We start from the raw sequence: 20,035 nt of genomic DNA, 5'->3' as shown, positions 1-20,035 counted from the left end.
CTGACCATACTGGGATGCAATAAATCACAGCAAGGAATTACCCAAAGTCATTTTTAAACAGCAATAGTTTTGTCAAGGCCAAACTAGAGTTCATGAGGAAAAAATACTGCTCAGAAACTAAAACCTATAATTTGGGAACAAATTTTCCTTCATTTCTCCTTTAATTTACCATTCTCTGCTTCTGTGAATTCATACTTCAAAGACAAAAAAGCAATTTCTTCAGGATAGCATTAAATCTAATGAATATAAAATCTCCTTCCTTCCTTCTAAAGTCACACCCATAAACAAAAAAAAAAAAATCGAGATATTGGAAAATTAGTTTTCTCTTTGATCTGTATCAATTTGATCCCTACAGGAAAAGACATAAATGCTTTGCGTGATACATAAATAGGTAAACTGTGAACAATTGACAACTTAGTCCTTCCAACTATATCCTATCCAACTATACCAAGCTATTACTTTACAAAACATATATGCAAAAGCCTAAGTGAACACAAGCTGTAGGCTCAACTCCTGAATAGATTCTGAGCCATAAATGAGATATTATGCCAGCAAGTGTTCAAGAACTGGAGCTGGTGCAGATAGAATTTGTTTGAGGAGAAAATTATGTTAGAAAGCTCCACATGACTTTGAAAGGCACTGGTGTATTATACTTAGTTTTCACCAAGCTCAGCTCACTTCTTCTATGAGAAGGAGATGTAGGTTTGTTTTATTTTTTATTTTTATGTTGTGTGTATTCTATACAAAACAGTTCCACGCAATGGCAATATTAAAGCAGCATACAACCTACAAGATGCCTCGTTCCCTCTTCTCCCAAGTGGTAAGAAATGCATTGGTAGGAAATCATGAACACAATAAAGATCATGGACAAGGTCAGTGAGTGAGAAGACTGCAAAATAATAATTTCTTCTAGGTTTATTACTTGGAACAGACAGTAGAATGGACAAGTGCAGTGGCACTGTTTGTCTACTAGCAGATCAGAAGTCACATTTCTTCTTATAGAAGTTAATGAGAAGAGTAAATCCTGTCCTTATCTGCACTGGTGGTCCATCACTATGGATTTGTTGCTCACCTTATCTCTTACTACTCCCAGAACACACACACTTTCTCCTTTTCCACTAGCTGTATGCATGTCCTGAGTCTATGAAGGGATTTCAGTGTCATGCTGGAGACAGTCAGAAAATGCTCATGGTGACAAAGTTTGGTGATAGAAGAGTTGGAAATCTGACTGTGAATGCTCTCCAAAGGAACAAGACTGAATAAAGAGATGAACTTCTCTTTGGCACACCCGAAGGGCCAGCGGTAAATTGACCTGATAAACGACTATCAGATGAATTTAGCAGCAAGCTTTCTAGATCTAGGCAGAACTGTGTATTTAATTTTCAGATTCCCTCTTCTGATCTTTGTTTACAATAACATATGAAAAGAACTATTTTTGCTTTCTGCCTCCATGTTCTTCTATTTTCCCTAAGGCAACAACAGTAATAAAATGAGTTAAAGGGAAAAGTGCTCATTCGTTGCCAACTTAATTATTCCAAAGTATCATGAGATATGAGGAACACTTGCTAAGTTACACATCATATTATTTTACTTTTTCTTTCCTTTTTCAATCAAGTTGTTGCACATTGATAGCTTTAGAACTGTTTATTTTCCTAAGATTTAGGGAATATCTGAAAACCTTTAAAGAATGAAAAAACTTAGGTGATATATGAACATTTTGACTTGAGTATTATCTTCATGAAAGAAATGGTGAACTAAATTACAGTCATGTGATTCTTCATACATTAATCATAAACTCGATGATTATACCACACTAAAATGCAAAGATGCATACACAGAATATAGATATACTGTATGTCCTGTAAAGAGTCTACTATCTACATCTTCTTTAATAGGAAAATGGTTCTGATCTGAAGGTCTTCTAAAATACCACCTAGAAAGCTTACAATAATAATAGCTGATCACAGCTGAATTAATCTAACAGTTAACTAGCTGAAGTACAGCTCAAGTAGATATCAGCCTTGTACAAATTATAATATAGTCAGTGTTAATACACACAACTGTGCTGACACAGCTTAGCTATTGCATTGTGACATCGAAGTCTAACTCCCAGTACAAATATAGCTGTTCATTTGAGAGAATGCATGAAGAATCTTGCTAGTGCAAAGTAAAATAGCTTGGTACTCTCTATATCTAATTGTATACCAACATCCAGTTCTCATTAGAAAAATCATACTGAATGCAAAGTCTCTGTCATCTAGTTTGTCCTATATGACTTCCTCAAAGTATCCATTGAAATTTAAAGATTTATGTATGGAACCATTTCAACAATTTAATTTTGGCTGGGATATATAAGAATGGTTAATAAATTAGATAGACAAATCACACTTGAAAATAACATCCTAATGTGCACTTCAGATACACATCTTCAAGGTTTTCAAGTTGTAGTAAATCTATTATACCCTTTAATAGGGATTCTTCTAATTATTTTTGTACCTTGTGAACTACTGTTTTGGTTCCTTAGTCAAGCCTGGTGCAGAAATGTATTAACAGCATATTTAACTTTTAAATTTATAGTAAATTAGCAGTGTAAGGATTAGATGAGTTTTCCAGTCAACAAATTACCCTATCTCAACCTGCAAAACTATCTAGTCTTTCTGCTAACTTTTGTAAATCATTCAATCTTTGCTTTATTGGATTATTATATTATATCATGATATCAGAATGGAATTGCAATTGGTTTTTTTTGTTTGTTTGTTTGTTTTCCCAGTAACCTGCTATTTAACCCATATGTAATACAGGGGCTGCCATGTGTTCTTGCTGGGTCACAGGTGCCTGTTAGATCTTGACAAAAAACATTGAGGCTCACTAAGAAGGGATGTGACTGTGAGCATGTCCACACTCATAAGTTTCAACATAAAAGTTGAGCTGAGAAATATCCTGTAGACACCTTGTCTTCTTTAATCAGTACCAATGTCTAGTCAGGAATCATTGGAAATAGTTACAGGACTTACAAAAACTAGAATAGTTGAGTAGATCAAATGAGAGACTGAGTTCCAGAGCAGCAAGAAATCCTCAAAGAACTGTTCATTTAGTTGGATTACATAAGCAAACACAATACTTGTTATTTAGAGCTTTTAATTTCTCATAAGCGATATTACTTTTCTGCTTTTGTTATTTTTAATTTATAATTTGTGAAAAGTTAACAGTTAACTTCTATCAGAGAAGTCCTGCTATATTGCATAGCTGGGGTAAATCTTTCAGCCTTCCTTCTCCTTTACTCACAGGGAAAGAAATTCAAAGCATATTTTAAAAATATTTATCAATACAGTGAGCAAAGCTTAACTAATTAACATACACTCATCCCTTTAATAAATAGCAGCTAAGAAATAAGAATGAGAAAGACTTCTTGAGGAACAGAGTCCAGGAGCACGAGAGCAGTTCAAGAAGGCCACCCTCCTTGAATCCCAAGCCAGCTGCCTGTACTGCAAGTCTGCTGCACCCAGATCAACGTGACCGACAGTGTCAGTGCAAGGAATCCCTCTGAAGGAGTAAAAATGATGGTAAATTACCTCTTGTAATTATGAGAGGAAATCTCTGAGGTCAGAGCCGAGGTTAGGAGCAGGGCAGAGACAAGGTTGTACTTGCACTGCAGCTGCTGCAGTGCACCTGGCCCATTAGTGAGGACTTGCATTTTCAGCACTCATTTCCCCTGGAGATCAATAATTTAAAAAGTTTTTTTTAAGTATCTCAACACAAAAGTACAGACTGTCATTTGAAAATTTTTGAACCATCACAAGTGAGGAGTATCTAATATCTTAGCAGTGGTACATTGCTGAAAGCAATGTTAAATCAAGCATCTTTCATAGGGCACTTTATTTGTCCTCTATTTCTCTTGTTCTCACTAATGAGAGACTGTTGAGTTATTTTTATGGCCCTTATATTTCACACTCCCAAGGCACTGACAATGGTTTTAAAGAATAAATGAAGAAGGAATAATAAGTTCCGTAAATGGTCTTTATCTCTAATAACAGCTAAAGAAGTTATTCTAAATTCTTTATTAGCAGTATATTGTATTATAGCAATAAAAGGAAGCTGTAAATATTCTAAGATGATGACCCGAGCAGACCAAAATATATGTAGGTCACTCCATAAGTAATGCCTCTTATCTATTTCCATGGAAACTACAACAGATACAAAGAGCACAGTAACACTACTTGATAGAGCAAATTCTCAGCTAAAAACACTTTTTTTCAACATAGCCACCACCATTAGCTATGCATTTTCACTAGCAATGAATAAGAGACTGCATGCCACGTTTTGTAAAAACCTGTACCATCTGAGATAACCCACTCTTTCACAGTTGCTAGGAAAATTTTGCCCACACATTGTCCATTTTTCATCAGCCTAAACAGATGGAAATCAGAAGGCACAAAAACTGGACAGTACGGAATGTGTGGTAGGACAATTCTGCCATGACTGACCATGTGATCCACAGTCCTCAAACAGGCAAGGAGCCTAGTCTCATCATGTTGCAAGTGAAAGGTTCTCTTCTCTGGACTGACTCTGGATGTTTGAGTATATTAGTAGTCAGAGTTGATGGTTGTTTCAGGTTCCAGGAAATCCAGAAAAATCATCCTTTTCCCATTCAAAAAAATAGTGCACATAACTTCAGATACTGAGGGCTGCATCTTAAACTTTTTCTTGGATGGGGAATTCACATATCACCGCTCCATGGACTGTGATTTTGACACAGTCCTGTGGTGGTGGCACCACACTTCATCATCAGTAATGGTGCAACCCAAACTGTCACCTTCAGCCTCATGTTGGCTCAATATGTCCTGATGGACTTGCCTACAGTTTTCTTTCTGTTTCCTTGTGTGCATTCATTGGACTTACCTGGTGCAAACTTTGTGATATTCCAACATTGCCACCATACACTTTCCAATACACTGAAGCCAGTATTCAACTTCATATTCAACTTCCCTGGTTGTTATGTGCCAATTCACATGGATGGGTTGATCAAGACACCCCTTATTTAGTGATGTGAGAGCATAACCATCCGGAACGTGGTTTCTCTTTCTTTCACTGTTGCCACTGAAGAAATGCACCGCTCATTGCCTCACTGTGCCAATATCCACTGTTTGGGCTCCACAAATCTTCAGCAAGAGTCCATGACTGTCAATGAGTGCAATTTTTTCTGCATAGAGGAATTACATTACACACCTTTTCTTCATATGCACTTTCATGTCAAGCACCATTCTGTCAGACTATGCTTCTGCTACCATCTGTCATACGGCAACAAAATGTAATGGAATATTGGCGGAAAACATCTACTGCCACACCATCAATGTAAGACTCTGACATTGTGGGTCAACATAATAAAATAGGAGGCATTACTTTTGGAGCAGGCCTAATGTATTCCATTTTTGTATGAAAACTGGGCCCACACTAAATATGACTTATTCATCCTTTTATTTCTTACCTCTATTTCTAGACAAGTCTGAAAATAAATAAAAAATATCAATAGCAAAAAAATACCACATCATCCCTAACAACCCAAGTCTGTGAAAAATATTTTCCAAAATGAATTATCTGGTTCTTCCAATAATTTTCTGTACTACCGTGCTACTATTAGGTCACATTTTTTCTTCAGTGCTATGCTTATGTTTTTCATTATCCTCTTCCATCAATTCATGAGCATGCTGCTTCTGATGCATAGGTTCATAGCAGGCAGATAATGTGCCAGGTCATACACAGCATTGTAGTAAGGTATTGGCTACCACTTTTGCTCATCACTAGTGGATGCAGCTGCCTTAACACCATGCGATGCAAAAGATTAAAGATGGATAAATTAATTACAGTATAAATGGACCTCCCAATCTTACTGGAGTAGGAGAATGGGAACCTGAATTTCCCAGCTCACTCCATTTGTAAAATATTTTTGTTATAAATAGTATTTTATTATAAATGAAGATGGAGATGGATTAGAATCAGCCTAGTGCAATGCACTGAACTTACTGTACTGTTCTGAATTTCTAAAAATAAGTATTAAAAGTTAAAGTAATATGCTTACATTCTCAGTGCTGAATCTCTTGTTACTTTTCTAGATTTCACCAAAATCTATAAAAAAATCTACTTCATGTAAAAAATGATAAAATTATGTTTATTGTGACCTAGGAAATTATTCAGATGGAGCTCTCTAGAGGCATATGGTTGGCATTATGAATATTTTACAGAATCATCCCTGAAAATCAGGCCAATAGCATATACACACAAGGCCAACTTCTACTCTCAGTTGTTGGCAATCACAATGATTTCCCATTTCAGTATGCTATGCAAGTATTTATTTGGATTATTTTCTCCCATTTTTCTTTCTTCAGCCCTGTCTTCCCATATCCCATACACTTGTTATAAAGGCAAAAGTTATTCTCAGTGTATCACAGAATCACAGAATCACAGAATTGTAGGGGTTGGAAGGGACCTCCAGAGATCATCGAGTCCAACTCCCCTGCCAAAGCAGGTTCCCTACAGCAGGTCGCACAGGTAGGCATCCAGGCAGGTCTTGAACATCTCCAGAGAAGGAGACTCCACCACCTCCCTGGGCAGCCTGTTCCAGTGCTCCATCACCTCACTGTAAAGAAGTTCTTGCGCACATTTGTGCAGAACTTCCTATGCTGCAGTTTCCGGCCGTTTCCCCTTGTCCTGTCTCCACTCACCACTGAAAACAGTCTGGCCTCACCATTCTGCCCCCTACACCTTAGATATTTATAGACCTGGATCAGGTCCCCTCTCAGTCTTCTTTTCTTAAGGCTGAAGAAGACTTGTAGACTTGTAGAATGAGTAGAAGACTTGTAGAATGAGTATTATTTAGAGGATACTGGCTATTTCTATCCTACCTCATAAAACACGGGGAATAAGACATCCAGAGGAATGTGGGAAAATGTACAGAAAATTGGGTCTAGTGTAACAGTGTCTATCCTGGGGTACCAAATACAGAATAGTAAAACCATTTTGATCGTGATCTTGCTAAGTACACAAAGCCAAAAAAAAAAAAAAAAAAAAAAAAAAAAAAAGAGGAAGAAGTGCTTGGGTATCACTGCAGGTCTGAAACCTTCATGAATGCAAAAATAAAGCAGAACGTCAGTAACCCGAAGTCAGAAGAACATTATGCAAGGGTTAATATTTTTCATGCTTATGTCTCCTTTCCCTTCTTTTTCTTGAGAATAAACTTTTGCTTTTCCTAACAAAACTTAATTTCATTTCTATGATTTCCACTTAAAAACTTTGCCTTGTGTCATAAAGGTAAAATTTAATTGTATAGAATTAAGAAGTTTGAAGTAGCCCAGATATGCGGCCTTATAGTTTAAGAATTAACACAATAAAGTCTAATAAAATATTTAGAATGTTTCATTAAAAAAAAAAAAAAAAGGGTAAAAAGATTTGTACTTACCAAAATATCTTTTCCAGCCCACTTGCACTCATCCCTTCGGGAATGAGATACAGGCCAAGAAATCTAAAGACATAGAGCAAAAAATCACATTATTTCATGCTTCAGTTACCACAAACTGCAGACCAAGTGTTACAAAGTGTCTTCACTCATTTTGTCTTCTGCTCATTCTTATTTCTTCTTCCTTGACAACATTTGACAACAAAGAATTGAAATGATAGGAACAAAATAGAGATGATAAGAATCACAGTAAAAACAATCTTGAAATATAATCTATATTATGACCTCAGCAGAAAATCTTGAATATGAATGGAGAGTTGAACGTATTGAGTATTCTTCCGCTTTTGTATCTGACATAATGAAATGGAGACTCAGAGCCAAAAATTTCAGATACTTCCTAGAAGTAAATCTGATCTATGTGAAATACAATCTAAGATTAAAGTTACAGCATTGTAAATGAGGCATCGGCCTCTTCAGTATCACTACTAGTTGAGTATTTTTCTAGATTTAGTTAATTAAATAATAAAAAAGAAGCTGTGATATTTGAAAAGTATCACACCATTGAAGCAGAAATGTTCATTCTGTTCCAATTGAGCTACTCAAATACGCAAAAACTTAAACATAGGTTTACTGTAGTGTTTGCTTTGCAGAAAATGGAGAAAATGGAGACCCTCACAGTCAATTATTCATGGTTTTTGTTTATTATTATTATTATTATGGGTTTTGTTGCTTTGTTTATTTGATTTGTTTTGTTTTGAAAAGCTTTTAGGAATTACATATAGAATAAAACACGATCTTCACATAAAATGCCAGGCTGCTCATTTGGGAGTCTCAGATAATGAATATAAGTGGCAATAAGTCTGAATTACAACCACGGTGTTCAATAGTGTTTGTCAAAAGAAAGTTAAAAGGAAAGTATTCAAAAAGAAACAAAATAGAAACAGAAAAATAATGAATATAAGTGACAGAAGAGGATGAAGGAGATGTTATATGTGTCATTCAAAAATACAGTTTTCAACTGTGTTTTTAAATTTGGAGTTTTCTTAAAATGTAATAAAATCAGTAAACAGAAATTGACTGTCTGAGGTCTGTACAATAATGTTGAAAATTTTATAAGCACATTATCTCTCCAAGGATTCCTTCTACTTCCTGTTTCTATGCCCAGCTTAAAATATGAAGAGATGTGAAAATTAAAATTTACTAGGTTGAAAAAACATTAACCAAATTTCTCAGATCCCCCAGAAGGACCAGGTAAAGTTCAAGTTTTGGGCAAAGATTCTTATATTAATTAAAGCAATATTTTAATCTATTAAATGAATGGCTGGCTGTTCTTTTTCCCGATTCTTACACTATGGTATTTTCTCTATTTTGGTTTAAATGTCAACAAAATTGAACTATTTTTAAGCAATGGAAGGAAGTCGGACAAAAGCACCAGGAGGCCTGCATGGATGAACAAGGACATACTCAAACAGAAAACAGAAACTTGCAGAGGCTGGAAGCAATAACACTGAAAGGAATACTGAGAAATAGTCTAAGCAGTCAAGGATCATGATAGCAAAGCTAAAGCTCTGTCAAAATTAAAACTGAACAGGTATGTCAAGGTCAGAAAGAAAATCTTCTATACGTCCACCAGTGATGAAAGTAAAAATAGGGAAAATGTATGCCTTTTTCAGAAGGAAATAGGAAGCCTGATTACTGGGGATGTGGAAAAAGCTGAGGTACTCAATTAAATTTTTTCTTCAGTCTTCATCAGCAAGTGCTCTATTCACTGTTTAGCTACAAGGTCCCCAACATAAGAAGGACTTGCTAGAGTGAGCAGAGAGGAAGGGCCACAAAGATGGCTGGAGCACCTCTCCTATGAAGACAGGCTGAGTTAGGATTGTTCAGACTGCAGAAGAGAAAGACTCTGGGAAGACCTGGAGTTGCCTACAAGCAGGCTGGAAAGGGACATTTTACAAGGATAAGAATTGACTGTACAAGGGGTAACAACTTTAATCAAAAAGAGGGTAGATTTAGATTAGATATAAGGAATAAATTCCTTATTCCTTATAGGCGCCAGAACAGGTTGTCAAAGGAAGTCATGGATGTCCCATCCCTGGAACTGTTCAATGTCTGGTTGGATTGGGCTTAATTTTAATATGCTGAAAGATGAAGTTTAATTGCAGTACCAACTTAGTTGTTATTTTGATTGAAGTTTCTTCAGTGTCCCTCCTGTCCTCAATAAGCAGACCCCAAAACTCTTTAAGAATTTAGTTTATTCTTAGATCTGAAGTCCATGTTGTCTCTTATTTAAGTTCTATATAATCAACAGCAATTCTTTATATAATACAATAATATTTGTATAGAAATTCAAATAGTGTTCTAAACATATCTTAATAGCAAAGTAAGTAAAATACAACCCCTGCCGTTCTACAGAGTGGTTTTCTGCAATGGAAACACCTTGTTTCCTTTAATTACTCCAGATGTTTTGCACATTAAACTATGAATCCCTCAGAGAATTCAAATAAATAGCTAGTTTCCTTTATATCTACTCTAAAGAGAATAGAAAAGAAAATATACAGTTTTCCTTTTATCCTTTCTCCTTAGAGAATACAAATGAATAACCTGTCTTCTCTATGAACAAAAAACACAAGGTATTTATTGCTATCACCTTAGGAAGCTAATAGTGAAACGGGCAAAAGGTCAGGAACACCAAGAAAAAAATCCCCCGGTACTGAAGCAATATATCTCTCATAAAAGAGTACTCCCTGAATTTTAAAATGTGCCATCAAAATGCTTAAATATAACAAATCAAACTTCTGTCCCATTATTTACCTTTTTAGCATTTTGTAACTTTAAAGTAAATAAGAAAAGGTTTTATTTAGGGATGCAAGAAAGCGTATTCCAGAACATCACTAAACTATTTGTCAGATTTTCTTTTTTTAATAGTTAATCTATTTTGCTTAATGAGCAGCAGGAGAAAAGTGCTTTAAAGTGCTGGGCTAAAGATAAGAAATCAACACAGAGTCATGAATAGAATATTTCTATCTGCAAATGGGGAAAAGTGAGGATTTTTTTGTAGACTTTCGTAACTGTATGTTTGGTTTTAAACAAACACAAAGTATATCTTGTTTGTAAATTAGCTGGATTATTCATTTATGACTTAAATTTTCATAGTTTGGGAAAATAAAAATGATTCGACACTTACAGGCTCATAATAATTTCTCTCTTCATAGAGTTGACAAACATTTGGCTGTTTAGCCGTGGTAGTATTCCTGATATACAGACACTTCCTATGTAAGTCATATAGTCCTATACAAAATTGTGAAACATATAAAACACGTAAGACATATGAAACATGACTAACTGTACCTTTTGATATTCCTTGATGTTAACCAGGTTGAAAGAAAATATGTGGTCTTTTGCTCCAACATACAGCCGACTTCGTTCTTCATCCAAGAGGAAAGTATGGTAACTGGAACTATTAGCTAGTCCATTGAAATTGACTACATTATTGGATTCCAACATTTCTGCAAGATAAAGATAATGTTTTCTATTTTAATCTGGTCAAATAGATTACAGACTTATGTTTTGACTTGTATGGATTTATTTTTTATTTATTTATTTATTTATTGCTATGGAATGAAAATCTGTGAAAGTATTATATACTTGGACCTGTGAATATTGTTATCTCAAGTATTCGCACTCAGACTGCTACTGAGATTCAGCTCTACACAAACAAAGGTCATCAGCAAAATCAATTAAAATTGTGTATGAGATTTTAGATAGTCAAAACTCTATCCATGTAACTAATAAACTGTTGGACAATATTCAGCTCTGTTCAATCAGTGAGATTTACAAGCATGAAGCTGAGGATGATCAGCTGATAAAAACCACATTTAAACATGAAGTCTCAGAATTCTAACATACAGAACTGTTTCACACATCTGTAAGTTGTAAGAAAGAGGATAAGAAAGACTAGCTGATGAGTTAAGAAGACACACGCGATCTTTTTCTGTGTATTACTATCGTCTCAGCTTACTGATACCGGGAGTTGTGTACTTATCCATCACAGGAATAAAATTAGATAAGTTAACGTTACTTCTTTTTAAACTTAAGGATAATTTTCTAGTTTTCATACTCCTCCCAGAACTTGCCAAGAACAGGATTAATTTAAGTGCAAGAATCCACAGAATTCCTCTGAGCTATACACAAGCATTAACAAAGATAAATTCATTTGTCTGAAATTGCTGTAAAATATTTTTCAATACAATAATGCAGAATGTATTAGTATAATCTTTCATGAAAGCACTCTTTCTTCAGTCCTGTCTACCTACATTCATATTGGGACCAAAGCCAACTTTATCATTTCAAATCATGTACTAGTAATATACTGATAAGAAACTTTCCCCATGATGAGAAATCCTGCATGGTTCAAGCTCTGGCCTTGTGATACACAGAACCAAGTACAGTTTTAGGTGCAGAAGCAGTTGCATCGATGCCAAAACAACTCCTCACACAACACCCATGGGGACAGATGAGAGAGGGTTCATTTGAATCCAAGGGCTTGGAGCACACTCCAAGAGAGGACATGGTCAGACCTCTAGGCAGCTAGCATATGTGTCATGACCAAGATCTGCCAAGGCAAAGATGTCTGTCTTTTCACTTAAGAGCAGTAGTTAAATGTCTAGCTTCTGCCTAGTGGTGCAGCTATCTGCTATGACTTCTTAGTTTTCAACAAGCTCACTTCAATTTTCCACAACTGATTCAATTAATTAGTGAGTAAATGAGAATATACCCTATGCAGATAAAAATGAAGGTGAAGCTGCTGTTATAAAAGAAGCTTCTGATTAATATTTCTTCGTAATTGTTACTTTTTCCCCTTTCTTTTACTGTAACCAGGACAACAAAGTTGTTGGTTGAAGATACTTTCACAGAATTTCACCATCTCCAACTCAGTAGTCCCAGAGATGTTATATCTGTTTTTCACATTTGCATATACCAGGTGGATTTTGAAGCAGATATTCTATAAAGGCTAATGTGGAGAGAATTAGTAGGCAACACATTCGATGAACATAACTGTAAGAAAGTTCATTGTTCAGCCCAGATTTGCCCCACTATTCTTTGCACTTATTTGAAAAAACCTCCCCCTAGAATCAAATAGTTCACTGAGGTTAAAGTACAGCAACATATCAGATCACACGCTAAATTTTCTTCCTCATTCTCTTAGTTTTAAACTGGCTAAATATAACTATACATTTTCACTCTATAAAATTTGTACTGCTTGAGATTTTTTTTTTTTTTTTAGGTAACAAGAAGAAATCAAATAATCCCAAGCATTCTTGTCAAAATAATTCTTCTGGCTTCCTGCCAAGTTTTAGAATTTGACTGTATTGTCCTCCAGTTCACTGATTTGCATTTTGTTAGACTTTACTAATTCTTTTTACATTGTAATGACTGATTCAGATGTTGAATGTCGACTTACTGAATAGCATGTGACGCAGATGATTGACTGCCTAACTTGTCTTAGAACTCTCTTGGCTAGAAATGCTTTGCTGTCATCTGTATCTGATCTTTTTTTTTTTATAATATAGCTGTCAGAAGCCTTTGTAATTTTTTCATCTCTCTTAGTTTGAACTCATAGAGGTATGATTCTGCCTTTTGTGGCTCTGGATTAAAAAAAAATAATAATACTTTCCTTAACAGTAGGACATTTCTCCTGGAAATTGTAAATCGACAGGGCATATAGTTGTTTCCCAATTTTCAATGAAAAAAAGAAAAAAAAGTTAGGTCTTATCATATACAAGGCAGTATAGTTTAAATAATGTTAAATCAAGTTTCTCCTTCTCAGGAGTCAAACAGAATATGTTAAGGAGAAAAATGACATTTGGGTGCTGTTGATTCTCATTCACTGATAATTTAATTAGGATATAGTTACGGCAAAACTAAAAGATGAAAGCCTAAATAATGTATGTATTTCCTCTACTGTTTATTCTAAAGTACATGCATTTCTTCAGTGATTAATATAGCTTTATATGACATTCTAGAAAGTACTCTTGAAGAGCAAAGCAATGACATTTGCACAATCAATACAAATCAAGTATTCAATTTCCTCAGATTAATTAGTTTCAAAGTGTTTACCATCTAGTGTCTTTTCAGTAACCAACCAGAGACTATTGCTGAGACAATGACAGAAACAGCAGTGACAGGACACATTCCCAGAAGGTCACTGATATCCATCAATTCTGTTAAGTGTCGATCAGTCATGTTGGCAACATACATGTCTGATCAGTGCTAAAATAAACCAAGATTTACAACAAAGATTGCATTGCAATGACAAGAAGAAAATGATGAATGCCCTCAATAAGTCAATGAAACTAATACTGTCTACTATGCATACTCTAATTCTTTTCCATTTTTCTTGTTCATCTTGAAGTTTGGCAAATCTATGACCTGCACAGATAAACAATGATTGCCTGTATTAAAAGCCCTTTAGTCATTTTTGAAATTCTTTTATGCTTTTTCCAGTTATTTTTACTGCAAAGTTTATAACATTGTCCCACCAACTGCTACAGTAAAGAACCATTAATTCAATGATTGCTCAGAGAGCATTTTCTTACTCCTTTTTGACACATCCTCAACTATCATCATTTTTGTTGCTTTGAATTTTTCCCTATAAAGCTAACAACTGCACATTATGACTTTACTATCATCTATGAAATGATATAAGAAGTAAATTTAAAATGAGTGATGATATTCTGAATGTAATAAAGACTTCACTGCTTTTGTTATTAGTACTTGATACCCACATTTTTTAGGAGTGTTGCAGGTGACCCAAACTAACAGCTTGAAAAGCACCATCTGTTAAAAAAAACCCATTTTATTATAAGAAAAATTCAGTTGTGCTGATCACTGAAACTAACTGGAGTTTGAGTTTCTCAAGATTTGTGGGACAGCTTTTGATATTGAGCACTTCACTTTAACAACCTAAAATTCACAATCCTGACTTGCTTTGCTTGTTCCTTCTTCCATTCTCTTTTCTCTACTAGTTTCCAAGCTTTCTGGTATTTGACCTTATTTCTGTGTGTCTCTCTGTAGTCTTAGTATGGTCTTTCTTTTCTAACTGACATTTCTGTTGATCCAGTGTGACTTGTGTCAGAACATTTACTTTGCGAGATCAACCTCACAAATTTACACAAGAAAACCAGTCCTTCAATTTTTCCTTCCTTTTAATACATGATTGTTTAATTTGCTAATGGAACTGCAATTTAATAGTATGTATATACAAAAATGATCAAATTCCTAAAGTGAAATCAATGGAAATACGCATGCAGAAGGAATGTAGATTTGGTTTGTTTTTATGACAATTTTGTCATTAAGGAATAAGCCAGAAAACCACAACTATAGATAATATGAATACAGTCAGGCAGATCCTGATGTTTGTTTTATCCACGGTTGGTATTTCACTGTAAACCTTGGTTTATGTCTGTGTTCCTTCAGTGGAGTTTGTCAAATGAAGAGCAAAACAAAATAAACACTCTTATTTTTTAAATTTATCTACGACCAGGCAAGTATCTTTTTAGTGCGCAGATTTTTTCTGTGTTTCAATGAGAAATGAGAAAATTCATGAGCTTTGCTTTGTGATCCCCTTATAGTCTTCAGAAGAACATGTCAGTAAGGATTTTTGTTGATAAGAATCAAAAATCAAAAACTCATATCCATTGCTACAAAAATCCAAGTTTCTTCACAAGGATTCAGATCTGGCCCTGGCCTATTACTGGCGACTCTGCAGTGACTGGATTACACAGTCAGTACTGCTTGTCATAACATGCTTGAGAATCAAATGAGTGGGTTGTTGGTTGCACAAAATTCTCAACCTTCATTCCTTTGCCTAGAATGATAAGATCTCATTGTATATCTCCTAGCAGTAGATAAAAGATGAGTCAATGCGTATTATGCCATCAAACAGGGATTTTGCTGAATTGTGAGCAGTGCCTCCCACAATGTCATGCTAGAACATTTCCTTCTTCTCTCGCCAGGCTTTTACCTTGGCTACCAAATATCAGGTGGCTGCATGTTTGCACATGCATTTGTTGCTTACACATGCATATTTGCCTCTACTTTATAACAGTTCGTATATCTGTTTAAATAGTCCCAGATATAAATTAGTCATTACTCTCTGAGTGATTATTTGCTGATTTCTAAGATACCAATTCTACTGTGCAAAGAAAGGAGTGGATAGTCTAAATTCTAACCTCTTCTATAGCCTCCTCCTGCTATAGCCAGCAGAGACTGCTTGGCAAAACCAGGGATAGAACAGGAAAAAGGTACAAGATTTGTTGTATTATTTCCCCATCCCAACCAGACAACAGCTGTGGTGCACACAGAGAGGTTTTGCTGATGTATTCCTATATTACAAACACTGACAGGAACTGACTTGGGTGCTTGTGAGGTATCTGAAGACAGATGAGCTTGTCTGCATTCCAAGTCTGATCCTGAGTGACACACACATCCAATATTTTTGTTTGTTTGTTGTTGTTTTGGTGGGGTGGGAGGTTGAGGAGGCAAGATTTGGTTTATTTTTTTTACCTATATCTCCTCAGATATCACTGGGAATTTAGGATTAGGCCCTTAGCAAGTAAAGTTCTGTTTTCGTATATCTTTAACTCATCAAACTATCAGCAAAAGATTAAAAAAATAAAAAAAAAGAAAAAAAAGAAAAAACACACAAAAAAAAAAAACACACACAAAAAAAACACAACACCGAAATGCCCAAACTTCAAAAACGTATAATTTCACATAATTTTACAATTATGTTACTTGAGATTATCAAAAAGTAATCATTTTTATCTGAATTGAAACAAAACACAGATGCATGAGCTCACACAGTGAAACAGGCCATTTTTAGTAATGTAAAAAGAAAAATTTTGCAATCAGTACCTTCAATTTTTTTTGTGTAGTATGGGCCCAATAAACTTGAAACTACACAGCATATGTTGTTAATGGCAATTCTTTGTTATTGTAGTTTGAATGAGATAAATTGCAGGCAGAAAAGGGAGGGTTATCTTATCGGTAATCAAAATACAATTGGAACAGAGCCTGTCACAGCTGTTCAATCTATCTTAGCTTTCATCCTCTTCATCTACCTTATCATAACAGTTGCCAATCACCTGATTTCACTGAACTCTACTGAAAGGAGTAGAAGAAAAACAGAATCATTATTTTTGTTGTAATACTTTTGTTTCTGAACATGTAGTTGGAAACATAGTTCAGGGAACGGAGCATCGTTCTGGGAACTATGTTTTCATTACAATTTATCAATTGAAAGTAGCTAGGACAAGATATACAGTTTTTAGTGTGCTCATGATGCAATCCAAGAATTTTAAATGAAACACTCCTGCTTACCTTCCACTAAAGCAAAGAAAACCTGAGAGCCATGAGTACAGTTTGATTAAAACCAGATACTTGAAAAGAGGAATGTTGCACCAATGTTTTGTTTCAGTTGCACCGGCATAAGCATGGACTCCTTTGACTTCAAAATATGGATGCATATGTTTTTTATACTGTAAAACTGAGAGTAGATTTTAGTTCATTAATGTCATCACTATTTAGCTACATGACAGCCCTTAAAGTGTTCTTGATTTGAATAATTGAAGGAGTCACATGACATTTTTAAGACATGAAACATTTAGATTTCAAAAGCTAACCTGTTTGCCTTTTATTAGTTCCACATTTTTTTTGTCTCTGAAAATGAATCCAGATTATCTCCATTGCTGAGTTGTTTTCTTATAAAACACAAAAAATATTAACCTCTGAACTAAACAATGATATTTGTAAAGTTATTTGTAATATCTTATATTATGAACTTGATTTTATGCTCAAGGTTTTGGTATATATTTAACTGTGAACTTTATAAGCAGTTAAGCACTATATTATAAAATCGGAAATGAAAATATTATCTATACCTTTTCTTTTTTTCATGTAGAATCTGATTTAACTAGATTTCTGCCTAAGGGAAAACTTGTCTAGCTTAAGGTGTGGGTAGGTAACATCTTCAGTACCTCCCATTTGTGTCCTAATTGAGCCCCTAGGTATCAAGGGTGACTTCTGTAACCCTTAAGGTTTTCTAAAATATGGCAAAATAATACAGTAAAATAATGAGCTAATGAAAATTGCTTACAAACATTTCTTATCTTGTGGATAAGGAATTGTCTGGATGGCCACATTCAGGGAATTACAGTCTCTATGTCTCTATGTCCAGGTGGAGATCAAAGATGAGTAGTGTCTCTTGGGTCCATATTGAGTCTGGTACTGTTTAATACCTTCATTAATGACACAGACAGTGTACTCTCAGCAAGTTTGCAGATGACATCAAGCTGACAAAACAGAAGTTCCAGAGAGATCTCAGCAGGTTTGAGAGGTGAGCCTCCATGACTCTCATGCAGTTTGACAAGGCCAAGTGTAAGATGCTGCACCTAGGTTAGGGCAATCCCATACATTAGTACAGAATAGGAGATGAGTAGACTTGGAGCCCTTGGTAGCCCTTCAGAGAAGGAGTTGAGGATATCAGTGGATGAAAGATTGGACAAGAGCCAGCACAGTGCACTTGCAGCTCAGAAATCCAAATATATTCTGGGCTGCATCAAAAGAGGCATGACCAACAGGTTGAGGGAGGTGATTCTCCCATTCTGCTCAGCTCTTGTGAAGCCCCATCTGGACTACTGTGTCCAGGCTTGCAGCCCTGAAGCACAAGAAAGATATAGAGCTTCTGGAGTAGGTCCAGAGCAGGCCCATGAAGATGGTCAGAGGGCTGGAGCACCTCCCCTATGAAGAAAGGCTGAGAAATTGGGCTTGTTCAGACTGGAGAAGAGAAGGCTTGGGAAAGAACTTATTATACAGCCTTTCAGTACCTTGGAAGAATCTTATGAGGAAGACAAAGATAGACTTTTTATAAGAGCATGTGGTGAAACTATAAGGAATAATGGTTTTAAACTTTAGATATACATAAGGAAGAAAATCTTTACTATGAGGGTGGTGTGGTACTGGAATAGGTTCCCCAGAGAAAATGTAGATGTCTCATCCCTAGAAGTGCTCAAGACCAGGTCAAAAGTGACTTGGACAGTCCCCATGAGGGGAACTGAATTACATGATCTTTTAAGGTCCCTTTCAACCCAAATTTAGAGCAACATGGTCTAACGGGAGGTGACCCTGCCTATAATGGGGTGTTGGAACTAAATGATCTTAAAGTTCTCTTCCGACCCAAACCATTCCATGATTCTGTGGTTCTATGTTTCTATGATTCAACTCAAATAGTAGAAACACTTTAGGAACACTAGCCCAGCACTATATCTTGAGTAACGTATCTTGAATGTGCTTGGTTAAAGTGACACTGTATAACCTTAAATTGCATCATCAGCTGGTGCTGATAAGTGACCAGCTAAATCCCATTCATTAACTATCTCAAATCTAGTTATTAGTTCACCACTTCTCAGCCATTTGTATGATACTGCTGGTATCAACGAGATATGCTTCAACAAGCAGAACTGGTACTGGTTATCAAGAAAGTGAAATGGTTTAATTGTTTCTTTGATTACTTTATTATAAACAATTCATTATTGTCTCAATAAATATCATAAATATTACAGTTATGAACACCTTTTCAATAACTAACAGCATAGAGAGACTGTTGTTTTCCTGTGGCAAAGGCACATGGGAATGAGACTGGAAGACTGTCATATCTTCTACTCTCTATGGCCTGTATGTAAGTTGGGTCCAACCATTGTACAGACCACAGATTTTGCTCACTGACTGTTCCCTGTAAAAAAGAAAGATGGAGATAACCAGTTCATGGACTTGCTTTTTGTTTTCTGTTTTTCTTTTTTTTCCCCAGAGAAAAAAGCAAAGCAATAAAGGAACAGTTTCTATTTACTCAAAATATTGATTATAATGCAATGTAAATACACCTGAGTTAGCTTTAAACTCACTTGTGTGCCTGTATTGTCTAATAACATTAGACTGTGCAGACAATAACATTGTCTGTAAAAGATTAGTTGATTTTGCTCCTAATCTTAATTTGCCTCCATGAAGCTCCAAGGGTGCTGCTGCAGGCTAAGCAGGCAAGCTTTAAGCTTATATTCATATATATATTATTTCTCATTATAGTTCTTTATTTTACTTAGAATCATTGAATCATAGAATGGTTTGGGTTGGAAGGGACCTTTAAGATCACCCATGTCCAACCCCCTTCTATAGGCAGGGACATCTCTCATTAGACCAGGTTGCTCAAAGTCCTGTCCAGTCTGGCCTTGAATGCTGCCAGGGAGGGGACAACCACAACCTCTCCAGGCAACATTTTCCAGTGTCTCACTACCCTCACAGTAAAGAATTTCTTTCTAATATCTACTCTAAATCTGCCCTTTTCCAGTTTAAAAACCCCTCATCCTGTTGCCACATGCCCTTCTACAAAGTCCCTCCCCAGCTTTCCTGTAGACCCCTTCAGGTACTGGAAGGCCACTAGGATTTCCCCAGAGTGTTCTCTTTACGCCTTCTGTTCTGGAAAAATAATAATAATAATAATAATAATAATAATAATAATAATAATAATAA

General features: G+C 35.6%; 1 protein-coding gene across 1 annotated transcript in view; it reads right to left on the bottom strand.

The window, feature by feature from the left end:
* SEMA3A (semaphorin 3A) overlaps positions 1-20,035 on the bottom strand; it is a 170,913-nt gene that overhangs the window by 112,115 nt on the left and 38,763 nt on the right. The window contains exons 2-3 of the mRNA XM_042872901.1: positions 10,802-10,959; positions 7,454-7,516 (exon numbers count right to left, since the gene is read on the bottom strand). Coding sequence (XP_042728835.1) covers positions 7,454-7,516; positions 10,802-10,959 — 221 coding nt within the window. The remainder of the gene's footprint in view (positions 1-7,453; positions 7,517-10,801; positions 10,960-20,035) is intronic.

Source organism: Lagopus leucura, unplaced genomic scaffold (genome assembly GCF_019238085.1).
Source record: "Lagopus leucura isolate 7727_CA_CO unplaced genomic scaffold, USGS_WTPT01 Super-Scaffold_100008, whole genome shotgun sequence".
NCBI classification, from domain to species: domain Eukaryota; kingdom Metazoa; phylum Chordata; class Aves; order Galliformes; family Phasianidae; genus Lagopus; species Lagopus leucura.
Note: the sequence above shows the minus strand (reverse complement) of the source record. Positions and strands in the feature narration are given on the sequence as shown.